This window comes from Pelobates fuscus, chromosome 4 (genome assembly GCF_036172605.1).
Source record: "Pelobates fuscus isolate aPelFus1 chromosome 4, aPelFus1.pri, whole genome shotgun sequence".
Lineage (NCBI taxonomy): Eukaryota > Metazoa > Chordata > Amphibia > Anura > Pelobatidae > Pelobates > Pelobates fuscus.
Genome location: NC_086320.1, coordinates 255,094,209 through 255,108,100, shown reverse-complemented (window position 1 = coordinate 255,108,100; position 13,892 = coordinate 255,094,209). Strand labels below are relative to the sequence as shown.

Below are 13,892 nucleotides of genomic sequence, written 5' to 3'. Positions count from 1 at the left end.
GGGAGTGCTGATTGCTGTGCATGTGTTTGTGTGTACTAAGGAGTGTGTATGTGTCTATTAGGCAGTGTATGTATGTATTAGGCAGTGGGTGTGTCTATAAGGTAATGTGGGTGTGTCTATTAGGCAGTGTATGCGTCTGTGAACAAGATTGTGTGTATGTTTGCCTTACGCAGACTGTGTGTGGATTATGCATTTTGTATATTAAGCAGTCTGTATGTGTGATGGATCTATTAGGCAGTGTCTGTGTGTGTACGTATGGATTAGGTTTTGGGTGTGCATGTATGAGCCAATGTGTTTATATGTAGATAAGTATTAGACAGTGTGTGTGTTTTATGTATTAGGCATTTTGTGTGTGCATGTATTAGACCGTGTATGAATGTATTAGGCAGTTAATGTAAATGTGGGTGTGTGTATATATTATTTACTGAAATCTGGAGCCATTGCATTTGAGACAGCAGCTGGCCTGATATCATGGTAACACAGGCGCTGCCCCAAGACCACTCCCACAGACAGGCCTGACAGCAGCTGGTACCCATCAGATGGTCCTAGAGCAGCCCGAGCCTCAGGTAACAGCAGGGTCATTGGGGACAGTCATGGCCAACACTACCATTAGGGTGCCCCGACCCAGAGGGCACAATATCTGGGCTCTGGGTGATCGGGAGAAGGAGAGTGCTCCGCACTCCATATAGGGTGGTCAAGCGAGCAGCGCCACAGTGGAGGATCTTTATCCTCTACCTGGTCGGATAGGACATGCTCAGTGAGAGAACTGAACAGCTTCCTGTTAGTCTTGGTAGAGGAAACAGAAGCTCCTCTACCGCGGTCCGCTCAGCCACACTACATGAAGGGAGGTAAGTAGGGGCACAATGGTGGAAGAGAGAATGGCACACAAAAGGGCCTAACATAATGGATGTTAGCGTGTTTTGGTGGGCGTGGTTTTGGGGTGGGGGCAGCATTTTATCCTTGGACCCAGGCAGCACAATGTCTTGGGGCGGCACTAATGCAGATACATACAGTGACACACACACTTGCGAACATGCAGATACATACAGAAACACTCACACACATGCACAGATACATACACTGATACAAACACTGACACACATGCACAGATACATACACTAAATACATGCACAGAGACTCTACCTTGTTGTGTCAGACAATTTCACAACCCAGTAACCCTGTCCCTGGCACCCAGTGATCTCAGCAGGCCTCCTATGTGTGCCCTTTGCTGTTCTGTGCCCCTGGCCCAGTGTTTCTCAGTGTGACTCTATGGATGCCCTTGACATACACACTGCCCTGGACACAGCTCTCACATTCTGATGGTTACCCCACGCTGGGTGTTTACCTTCTACACATCACAATAGGTGCTGCTGCCACAATCCTCTAGTTGAGCTCGTAGTCCTCCTGCAGAACAGGTTGCAACATGTGCTCATGGTGCCTGCTCAGAGAAAACCCGGACCCTGCTCATACTCCCCACCGGGCAGGGTCGGCCTGGACCTTGATAATGCTCACACTAGAGTTACGGTCGGCAGACAGGGGGATCGCACACCCATCAAGCCTGGGAGCACTAGGACCTCGCTCACAGCCTGCCAGCACCCGGAGCCCGGCATACAGGAGGACCTAAATCTGCAGGGGTCAACAGGGCGGCCGGGCCCCCTGGAGGGCCCGACCCGGTCGCCACTGCGACCCTTGCGACTCCTATAGTTCCGCCACTGGCTGCAAGATAGACCATTACAGTCTTTAGTCAATCTCATCTGAAGACTGTAAAGGTCTATTTTGCAGCTTTTGAAAATTCGTTATATTTTTTTTATTCTTCTTATTTTTCTTTTGAGAATATTATGATAATCTCATTCTAATTGTGAAGATTTAGAATTAATGGGAAATATGAGTTTTGATATGTTTTACGGATGGATTTATCTATTTTTTTTTCTTTTGTTCCCTGCTCAACAAAGAAAAACAAATCAAAAGACTTAATTAAAGTTCCATGCCAGGAGACCTGTTATAGGAAGCTTTCCAAACAGAGGTATGCAGGAGTGAGGTGTCTTACAGCAAGTTTAACAGCCACTGAAAACATAATTGATGGTCTCTTCAGGGGACTGGGGCAATGGAAATAAATTACAATTTGAGCTTTAATTAGTATTAAAGGAAGAAACACTTGATTGTATAAAATAGCATATCAAGCCAGATAGTTAGAATACTGCAAACCTATATCTGTCGTGACAGGTTCACTTTAATCTCAGTCTTTAGCTCCTGGTGGCTTAAGCTAGGAACTACATCACTATTATGCAGAAATTGGATCCATGTTAGTTCCTGTGAAGCTGCATCTGTTACATATCCTTTGTGGAGATGTTTAAGTGGCAAGATGTGGCAGTGGAAGCTCTGCACTGACTCATATTTTGGCAGAAATCTTGTCTATAAGACCATGTCTTCCTTTGTTTTTTGATATCTCTTATTTGTCTAGAAAGTTAAATAAAATTCCATCACAATTTTAGGATTTGTTCATAAAAGGAACATCTGCATATTAATATAGTATGCATCTAATCTAATGTATCAATGACAAGGGTTCTAGCTGCATTGGCTGTCTCGTCAGGACTGTGCTCACCTGTAGCTAATGGCAAATGCTAAGTTTTTATGTTACGTGAATGCAACTGTCTCCAATGTTTTAAACAGCATGGCATAACATATAACCGCTTTACCAATCATTTTGCTTTATCCTTCATTTATTATTTGACTTGTGCCATAATCTGGATTTTAGTCAGCATTTTTTAGACACATACATTTCTTTAGGCCTCACTAAATGAAGATCGGATTTCTAGTAACTACAGTTCTCGACCTGTAAGTGTTGCCTATCTTTTTGAGATAATTTTGCTTTTTTTTGGCCAAGAGCCTTGCGTCTTTCTATTTTCACATATTGTTCATATGATTTTCTCTCCCTGTGGTAATATATCTAGCCTTCTGAGTACAGCCATTATTCCTCAAGAGACAGTTCAACCCGAAGCAGTCCTATGGTGAGAGCTTTTCTTGCATGTTGTGTTCCTTAATAGAGCACACCAAGAGTGAATTGAATTAGATTTGGAATGGAATTCACCAGTTAATTTGTCTTCAATATTCTTCTAATTTGACAGTGTTTAGTAGTTGATTTAGACTTGTAAAGCAAAACATCTTTGCCATAATGGTTGACAATAACCTATTTTTATCTCACGTTTCATATCAGTATTTACTGAATTGATTGCCACACCCGTTTGTTTGCATATGAGTGTTGTAGTTGTTTTTTGTGGTCTTAAATGTTAAACGAATATATGTCTTAAGTACTAATACATGTCTTAATACTACTTCCCGATTCGTTTACCAATTTTAATATATGAATAAAATCACAATGATTTATCTGTTTTTGTATTTTTTATTATTTTTTTTTTAAATGTAATCTTTCCAAACATTTGATTTAACATATGTTTTTGTCAGTGACTGGTAACATTGAAATGTAATGTCTTTAAACTCTTAATATGTAAATAAATGCATAGAGACTGTGGTAAATTGTTTTCAATGCTGGAAAACATAAATTTGGGTTAAGGGGAAACTGAGGATATTGATTTTCCCTTAACATGTGAGTTTACGAAGCAAGTTGTATTTTATTTAAATTCCGCATTCCTAATTTTCTTTACTGCCAACCACAAATATTGGGCTCAAAACTGATTAGCCTGTCATTTTCTATATCAAAAAGACTAAATATAGTCATCAATTCTATTACAAACCAGTTATTTTCTATTTATATATCAAGATACTTATGTAAACCGTTATATACAGTTAGTATTGCTATATAAAGCCTAGTAGTGTAGGGATTGATAGTTTAGTATAATACTATCCTACAATTTGTTTAATAATGCTCACTGTCTTATCAAAACAAAGATAATGTGCTTTTACTAAAAAGCATCCACTTAGGATATGGATCAGTGATTGGGCAAAATTGTGTTTATTCTGGTGCACATAGGTTAATGTGGCACATTCTTCTGTTTGTGGCAAACTTACCTAGCCAGAGTAGTGGTTTAATATGGCAAGTATTGATATTGATATTTCCAGGAGGTAAGGAAGTGAATGGACACAGGAGATGAGGTAAATGCCCATGTCTTGATGGGTTTTATGCTTATACAAGTGACTCCCATAAGTTTTATGATTTTAGATTCATTTGAAACATTGTTACTTTGTATGCTGTTTTTGTTTTATATTGCATGATTTTTTCCTAATCACATCTTATCATATCTAAATAAGTCCCAGTTAGATCCTTTTCATTGTGTGTATTTGATTTTAGTGTACAGATGATGAGGGTTCTGTATCATCACGTAGTGCCGGCCGCGGGCGAAGGGATAGTGTGGTGAGCAAGTTGCATGCGTATGTTTGACATCATGTTTACCGTCCTTTTTGCTTTTAACTGTGAGTGGTAATATCTATACTCTGAAATAAATGTGAAATCTGTACTACAATGTAGTTTTGCTTTGTTTTATTTATTAGTGACAACGTGGCAATCTCTAATGCAGGGCCTTGCTGTTAACAATATAGATTTACTTAATCAACTCTGTAATTTTATTTGTATAAAGATAATATATCTGTTTGCCCATGTAATTATATGATGAAGATTTTGAGTTGAAATCGTATAACGTCAAATGAATAGATCATACCTCTGTTTGTTTTACATGAAGGCATCTGACTTTTCTGACCAGAGTGAATCTGCAGCTGATTACTTTAGTCGTTCCAATCGTAGGGGAAGTATAGTATCTGATACGGATGATGTCAGCATCCCTGATAGCGTGAGTGTGGTTCATGCTCTTGCATCCAGGCAGTGACTAATAATTTACACCTAATATTTTGTTTCCCTGTAATTAACATGCTACATCATGGACAGTTTGTTTAACCCCTTAAGGACCAAACTTCTGGAATAAAAGGGAATCATGACGTGTCAGACATGTCCTGTGTCCTTAAGGGGTTAATGGAATTCACTGTTTGTAAATTAAAATAATTCAATACTTTGTATTTTATAGGTACATTTGTTTTACCATTTATTTTTGCAGTGAATGCATGCTGTGATTTGCCGTGTCAATGTAGTCTCTGACCTAAACTTATCACACGTTTGGCATTTGTCTTTTTTGCCATTGTTTTTAGCTTTGCATGCTTGCCCTTTTGCATAGCTCCTGAAATATTCAATCTAGATCTTACACTTTTCCTAATTAATAATAACAAAGTATTTAACCAGGAATGGTACATTCAGATTACTCTGGGTTTCAAGTACTTCCTGGTTTTTAGTGCACCCTCGGCATTAAAGTGCGTCAGGCGTTTATTTTTGTTGTTGTTGTTGTTGTTTTTTTGTTTTTTTTGTTTTTTTTATCTCCCCCCTCCCAAGTTTTTACTTTATTCTTTTCTCCTCCATCGGGTCTTGATTTAAGTTGCATCCCTCTTCTGACTCTGGTAGTGACGATGGGTCTCTGCCTTCAGTTCTTGTGTATGCTCAGTCCACCCTGCACATCGAACATAACAGGGTGACAAATATAAATTGTTATTTTGGGACTATAGGTTCCCTTTTGTACACCCCCTCCCCCCAAACCACCACCACACACTTTTAAAAGCTTATTTACCTCATTCCAGCACCAGGAATCCTCTTCTGCAGCTGCTCGCTCTGCGTTTGAAGGTGCCAGCATACCTGCTGTAGTCTTTGCGATCTCTTCCAATCCATTGCTTCTCATAGATAATATGTAAATAGACTGAATTGGAGTTACATATATGTGACCAAAAACTGCTCTTCCAATCAAATGCTGCTATTACAGCCTGGATTTTACCCTGTAGTGTAATTGTTGCAGTTTATAAAAACAACTATGTTTTATATTGCATGGATACAACCTCTGCCCCCGACCACTTCATTGCGTAACTACAGTGTTCCTTTATGAGAAAAATTTACAGAATATCTATAATAATTTTTAAAAGTGGTAATCTTTTTTTTTTTTTTTTTTATGAATAATTCTTTATCTTTGTGTGCAAGGGTTGACATACAGAGCACGCAGATACATTTTTGCATAGATATGGAAATAGGTTATAGATGTAGCAGAAAATGTCAAGAAAACACTTTTTATGTTAATAGGAACAGAATGAGTAATGTGAGTCAGGTCAGGAACGGTCAGGATTCCTCAGAGACCCAACACGCAGGATGTAATAGAAAAACGTATACCGGGCCTTAGAATGGCCGGACTTAACTTTTGACAGATAAAAAATGGTCGGGGACAAGCCAAAGTCAAGGGAGCCAAAAGTCACAGAATCGAGAAATACAAGCAGAGTCAAGGGAACCAGAAAACACAGTAGCGAGATACCAAAGCCGAGTCAGGAATACAGAAATGAGAATAGTCAGAAAGCCGAGGTCAAAACACAAGATACACTGAAAAGCAAAGCACTATTGGGAACTGTGAGTAGAACCACAACAGGGCAACGAACTATGGTTGAATCTGCCTTTTATAGGCTGGACCTTTACATTTGAAGCCACGCCCCAAAAAGTCTGAGTTTGACTGTTTTGGCGGGCCGTGATGTAATTTGCATCATGATGTAGGCGCGCATGCACTGCGCCATAAGAGGGGGCTGAGCTTAAGCGCCCTGCGTTGGAACTGCTGGAGGTAAGCCCAGGAGAGTGGAGAGTTTCCCTCTTGTCCTTGAACAAGGCATTTCAGCTGATTTGAAAAACAATTGAACCTGACTACACTGACTATATAGATGTATAGGTACAGAGACCCTATAAATAACTGTAGACAACCGCTACTGTAGGGACAACTACTGAGTAAAATCTTTGCAGCGGTACACCACCACAACACTTGGCTTCAGGATTGTTGCTCACTCAGCCGATGCCCATGGCGTTCATGTTCGTGAACAGGGTGCTGAGAGCTTCCCTGGATGCAGTGTAATGCTGCATCCTTCCAGCTCCAGGCGTTGGCAGGAACCTGCTCACAAGGTAAAACCTTGAAATCCTGGCTGGTGCTGGATCTGCTGGGTGAAATCTGTATAGTGGATCGCTTCTCCCGCGTCTGTAAGGTCTCTGCATGAAAGCAGCCTCCTAGGCTCCGGATAGGGAGAGGGGGAGGGGAGGGACGAGACTTGTGGTAAAGGAGTAGATAAGGAGGGAGACCGGCCGCGTCTCCCACCCTGACTTAAGACACAGGCCGCAGGGAGCACCCTGCACGAGCAAGCACTCATAGAAACTTGAGAAGTCGGTCCAGATATTGTCAAGAGGTGGTCCTCTGAGTAGGTGACAGTGTCAACAGAAATTTGCAGAATTTCACCTCTTTTTAGGCTTTGAAATTGAGGAGCTGTTTTGTAGATACTGTCTTTATCTTTCACTTCAGTAAAAGAATATGTAATTCTTGATTAGATGGTGTAAAGATATGTCTATTATCTTCTTCCTTTTTTTTTATGGGATTCTTATGAAACGTTAGAGAGTCCTTACCAATATACATGCTAACATTCTTTAGAGTACTGTACACATAGACATTTGAGCTAAAAAGAAAAAATAGCTTAACAATAAAGTACAGACTTTCACTTTATAGATCTCAAGTCAAATAAAAGATTTTAAGTAGGAGTATTATTGTTGAAACAGGTCTTCAGGTAGTACTGATTCTTAAATAAGATAATTCCTTCCCTTCCCTAAAACTGTCTAAAAGTCTATTGCAAATACATCATACTAATGAGTTGGAAAGGATCAAAAATGGTTTTCAATCCAGTTGTTTTATATGTTCATCAATGGATGCACATATAAAACAACATTGTGTAGATGCACATTAACAAAAGTTGTATATTTGCAAACATTTTGGTAGTTGAGGTGTCCTATTAGGCAAAATTCCTATCACTGTGTACCATATCTAAATATCAGAATGGTTCCCATATGAAAAGTATCTCCCATCCAGTCTCTCGCAAGAACATTGTAAGCATGTGAGTACCTAAATTGTTTATCCTAATCCTGTTTTTTTCATTGTGTTATTAATTATGAATTGGGTATTTACTGCCATGTCTCATTGGTTGCAGTCAACACTAAATTGTTATTTTGCTGCATGGGAAATGTAATATAATTTGTTACTGACAAACAGATGGCATGTGTTACTATTTGTAGACAGGACACTTGATAAATGTCATCCTGGGTTTGTTGGTAGATTAATCACCGATGTTCAACATCAGTGTATTTGCAAATGTATAAAATGTTACTGACACCACTTATTGTTAACAAATGAACAACTTAAAACTTTAAAAAATACATGTCAAAATGTATACTACCGTATATACTCGAGTATAAGCCGAGGCCCCTAATTGTACCCCAAAAAACTGGGAAAACGTATTGACTCGAGTATAAGACTAGGGTGGGAAATGCAGCAGCTACTGGTAAATTTCTAAATAAAATTAGATCCTCAAAAAATTATTTAAAAAAAATTATATTAATTGAATATTTATTTACAGTGTGTGTATATATAATGAATGGAGTGTGTGCGTATGAATGCAGTGTGTGCGTATGAATGCAGTGTGTGCGTATGAATGCAGTGTGTGCGTATGAATGCAGTGTGTGCGTATGAATGCAGTGTGTGCGTATGAATGCAGTGTGTGCGTATGAGTGCAGTGTGTGCGTATGAGTGCAGTGTGTGCGTATGAGTGCAGTGTGTGCGTATGAGTGCAGTGTGTGCGTATGAGTGCAGTGTGTGCGTATGAGTGCAGTGTGTGCGTATGAGTGCAGTGTGTGCGTATGAGTGCAGTGTGTGCGTATGAGTGCAGTGTGTGCGTATGAGTGCAGTGTGTGCGTATGTGTGCAGTGTGCGTATGTGTGCAGTGCGTGTATGAGTGCAGTGTGTGAGTGCAGTGCGTGTATGAATGCAGTGTGTGAGTGCAGTGCGTGTATGAATGCAGTGTGTGAGTGCAGTGCGTGTATGAATGCAGTGTGTGAGTGCAGTGCGTGTATGAATGCAGTGTGTGAGTGCAGTGCGTGTATGAATGCAGTGTGTGAGTGCAGTGTGTGTGTGTATGAGTGCAGTGTGTGTGCGTATAAATTAATTTAATATTTATTTTCAGTGTGTATATAATGAATGCAGTGTGTGTGTGTGTGTGTGTGTGTGTGTGAGTGCAGTGTGTGTATATGAATGAAGTGTGAGTGTGTGATGCAGTGTGTGTTTGTGTATGTGTTGGTGGGGGTGGGCATTTGATATATTATTAATTATTAATTTTATTTTTTTTATATTATTATTTTTTTATTATTATTTATTTTTTAATTATCTTTTTTTTTTCGTCCCCCCATCCTGCTTGCTAGCTGGCCAGGGAGGGGGGCTCCTTCCCTGGTGGTCCAGTGGCATTGGCAGTTCAGTGGGGGGGAGAGGGGGGCTGGCAGAGCTGTACTTACCTGTCCTGCAGCTCCTGTCAGCTCGAGACTTACACTGGGAGCTGACCGAGGTGCTGAACGGACCGGTGCAGAGGAGGAGAGAGCTGACAGGAGCTGCAGGACAGGTAAGTACAGCTCTGCCAGCACCCCTCTCCCCCGGTCTGTATTATGGCAATGCAAATTGCCATAATACAGACTCTGACTCGAGTATAAGCCGAGTTGGGGTTTTTCAGCACAAAAAATGTGCTGAAAAACTCGGCTTATACTCGAGTATATACGGTATTTAAAAAATCAGCTATCTTACTAGGTATATTAATGTATGTGCATTTATAACAAAATTAAAAATGTTTTCTCACAATAGTGGACATATCTTCAATGTTTTGTGTGATACGTACATTTCAAGATTACTGTGAAACTGCATTATTCCACCATCTCTTCATTGAACTCCATCCAACCCACATCAGACTAAATGAAAAGCATAAACAACTCTGGCTAATGAAATGCAGGCATGCTTTCATTTGTAAACTTTCACTGATTATATTTGTATTTTATTTTTTTTACAGCTTGATGAGAAAATTGACAAGCAACACACAGAAACTTACTCAAGGGTGAGTATTGTTTGTTGAATATTCAAATGCCAGGGACAAATTGGGGATGACAAGGAGGGATTTTGTTAAAGAGCTCCTGTAATCGTGATCATTTAAAAGGTTTACTCCAACCACCATGACCACTTCTGCTTTTAGAGATGGTCATGGTGATAGGAATCTGCGCATGTGCACATACAGCAGAAATTACCAGATTTTACTAATTTCATGACGTAAAGTCATGATTTTATTAAGGACACAGAGGCGAGTATTATGCTTATTTCTTTCTTTAATCCTCAGCAGCAAAGAAAGGAAACTGTAAATATTTAAAGAAAAAAATACAACATATTAACCAATAGGAATGCTCCTTGCACTATAATGTTTACAGGAGATAAGACAAAACAACATAACTAACTTTGCCGTGAGCGAAAGGTCTTCATTCTGAGGCCAATTTTCAAAGAGTCAAAGGACAAGGCTGACATCCCATAAGAAGGAATATTTAGGATGCGGATGACGTGCAAATCTAATGCCAAGAAGGAGTCGACATGCCAAGAGATGTTTACCTGCAGTAAATCTGTTCCAACCCTGTTGGCCTGCCGATATGACTGACCTATAGAGATTGATCGTACGGTATGCCAGTCCGTGGTCAAATAGTGAAGTGAGGAAACTCAGGACCTGACTCACAGATGCAGATATGGGATCCATGTGTGGTTCCATGCACCAACCATTCCATGAGTTCCAGGCATGGAGATAGGATTTCCTTGTTCCTGGTGCCCAAGCTCCCGCCATGAGCTCCAGAGTTGTTCTTGGAATGTTAGGGACGAAACAGAGTTTAGGACAGTTAGGGACGGAAAGGAGCCATGCTAATAGTCTGAGACGTCCCTGGAGGAGAAGGGGATGTGGGATCCTGTTGGGATCCAGCAATAGGCCTGAGAAAACAGAAAGTAACCTTGGATAGTCCATGGACATTTCCATGAGTGTAGGGAACCAAGGCTGAGCTGTCCAGAACGGGGATTTGAGGATCAAGGAGGTCCAGTGACGTTTGAGATAGTAGTGCTCGAGAAATGAGAGAGAAAGGTGGAAGGAAAAGCGTACTGACGAGTGTTTGGCCATGGTTGTGGGAAGGCATCCGATGCCAGAGCCTCTGGATTTTGTCTCCAGCTGAAATTATTGGTAGATATGAGTTTAACCTTAATGCGAAAAGGTCGATCTGCAGAGGGCTCCAGAGAGACTGCAAGCGTAGGAAAACAAAAGGATTCAGCCGCCAATCGCTGGCATCCCGTAAGTGTCTGAAATTCCATTCCGCTACTATGTTGGACATCCCCTGGAATGTACTCCGCCTGTACCAAAATATTGCGATTCAGGCAGAATTGCCAAAATTCCTTAGCTAGGTTTGTTAAAATTGTTGACTTCATGCCCCCAAGGTGGTTGATGTAACAAACCGCTGATACGTTGTCCATCCGTAATAGTATGAAACAATTGGTCGATACCCCCAAGAGGCTCTGTAGGGCAAATGAGCCTGCCAACAGTTCTAGGCAGTTGATATGCATTTCCTGTTCTTTCAGGGACCATTTCCCCCCTCAAAAAATTGCTTGACCGTTCCATGCCTCCATATGTTGTAGCCAGTTCCTCTATGGCCGTGCAGTCGAGAGGAACAGAGTCTGAATAAGAATGACCCAAACGAAGGTGTTTGGCTTTCAGGCGTTAAAGTGCTCTGTAATGAAGCGGGTCGGAAAATATGGCTTGAATCGATGCTGAGAGAAGGTCTATAATCTATTGTCTCAGGGTCAGGACAGGACGGGCTAACGTCCGGCGGATTTTTTTCTTGATGGCTTTGATTTTGGAGGGTAGTAATAGGAGTACCCCAGACACTGAATCTATGGTGAATCCCAGGAATTCTATGGATTGAGAAGGTTCGGGGACAGACTTTTCCCAATTGAGAAAGAAACCAAGATTGCTCAGTAGAGTGGAGCATGCGAGGGTCCTGTGCCATTATTTTATTTATTTATAAAATATTTTACCGGGAAAGATACATTGAGATTTCTCTCGTTTTCAAGTATGTCCTGGGTCCACAAAACATTGCATTGATACAATATGGTACAATGAAATACAAAACCAATATTAATACGCAATATATACACCATTTAACATAGAACAGGTAGGAAATATATAATCAACCATGACACGTGCATTCTGTTTTGAGGTATGTAGAGAGGGATCTCTTGAAGGACTTTAGGCTTGGGGAAGATTTGAAAGTGTGTGGGAGGTTGTTCCATAATTGCGGTGCTCTGTAGGAAAAGGGGGCTGCTTTCTTTTTGTATTGAGGTAGAATAAATAAAGTGCTGGTGCTGGTGCTGGATCAGAGGTTATAGGAGGTGGGAACAGCCGGAGAGATCATTCTGCTCAGGTAGGGCGGGAGCTTCCCAGAAAAGCTCTTAAACACAAGGCTGGAAAGATGAAGGGTGCGTCTGGATTCCAGTGACAGCCAGTTTAGTTCTTTTAGCATGTCACAATGGTGGGTCCTGTAATTACATTGCTGCACAAATCGGCAGAATGATCATTGATTGGCATCAGCATTTGCTGTACAATATTTTCCTTTACTGTAGGGCTCAGGCAGGATTTGTTTCTGTACAGGGCACCTAGTTTTGGATAACGTTTAGATGCAAGTTTTTCTATGTGAAGGGCCAAAAGATAGATTGGGGTCTAACAACATACCCAAGTATTTGAAAGAGTGGACTGCGGTCAGTGTATTATTTGATTTTGTTTTGATGGATAGGTAGGAATTGTGTAATTTAGGTACTGTTCCAAAGATCATTGTGACAGTTTTGGCAGTGTTTAGGAAGAGTTTTTTATGAGGATATCGTCCAAGTATATTATGAGGCTGCTTTCAGTAGTTTTGTGAAGCACCATGTGGCAAAAGAAAGGCCGAATGGAATCGCCACATGGTCTTTTCCCACTGAAATTGTAGGAATTGTTGGGAACCGTCAGTCATCGGAACGGTGAGGTTTGCATCCTGTAGGTCGAGTTTGACCATCCAATCTCTTAACAGGAGAAGGTCCCAAAGAGAGTGAATACCCTCCATTTTGAAATGGTGGTATGCGACAAAAGCGTTCAGTGGTCGTAGATTGATGACAGGTCGAACGCCCCCCCCCGCCTTTCTTGGGGACTAGGAAAAGGTTGCTAAAGAAACCTTGGGTGTGAGGATGAATTTCTGAGATTGCACCTTTGGATGCTGATCGTGTGCTGAGAACACGATGCGGTTGGGTATAAACCTCTGAATAGGGTATTTTACGAAGTTTATGGAATAACCTAGGACAGTTTGAATGCATCTGAGGTTAACCTGTGCCAAGCATTTACAAAACGACTCAATCTGCCCCCCACTTATATCTAAGAAAAATGGCATGAACTTAAACTTACCATAAGGCCGTCGGCCCTAGGAAGAACCTCTGGTCCGCGAGGCTGCCAAGGCTTGCCTCGAACCGGGAAAAACGGTAAATTAGATTTGGGTTCAGGTGCTTGAAACCTGGAGTGACTTGAGCCTCGGGAACCACGGTATGAACCCCGGGAGGAACTGCCAAGAAGACGGCCCCGATATCTGCCGGCACCGCCAAAAACTCTCTGGGAGAACACCCGCTTCATATTGGCTCGCTCCTTTTAAGTGCCGTAAAGGTCCCTACGTACATGCCTAACTCCTTCACAAAATTGTCCCCAAATAGGAAGCCTTTTGTCTGTGGTCCAGGCTCTGAAATAGTTACATTCACTAGCTTAGGTTCAATTTTTATGAGTATTACCTTGCGCCTCTCAGTAGCTAATGCCGTATTGGCGTTGCCCAACAAACAGACATAATTGGATCCACCCCCTGATGGCCAACAAGTCTGCGGGTGTACCACCTGCTAAGGCAGTCTCGAACATGTTGAAAATGTTCGCGC

At 41.2% G+C, this 13,892-nt stretch overlaps 1 protein-coding gene across 10 annotated transcripts in view; it reads left to right on the top strand.

Annotated features, from left to right (window-relative positions):
* Nucleotides 1-13,892, top strand: part of LRRFIP2 (LRR binding FLII interacting protein 2) — a 191,614-nt gene that overhangs the window by 117,043 nt on the left and 60,679 nt on the right. For 4 of the 10 annotated variants that reach the window (XM_063452046.1, XM_063452048.1, XM_063452050.1 and 1 more), the window contains exons 14-18: nucleotides 2,788-2,835; nucleotides 2,952-3,008; nucleotides 4,307-4,369; nucleotides 4,695-4,802; nucleotides 9,943-9,987. In XM_063452046.1, the coding sequence (XP_063308116.1) occupies nucleotides 2,788-2,835; nucleotides 2,952-3,008; nucleotides 4,307-4,369; nucleotides 4,695-4,802; nucleotides 9,943-9,987 (321 nt within the window). The remainder of the gene's footprint in view (nucleotides 1-2,787; nucleotides 2,836-2,951; nucleotides 3,009-4,306; nucleotides 4,370-4,694; nucleotides 4,803-9,942; nucleotides 9,988-13,892) is intronic. The other 6 variants (XM_063452052.1, XM_063452051.1, XM_063452055.1 and 3 more) reach the window with 2 other exon arrangements.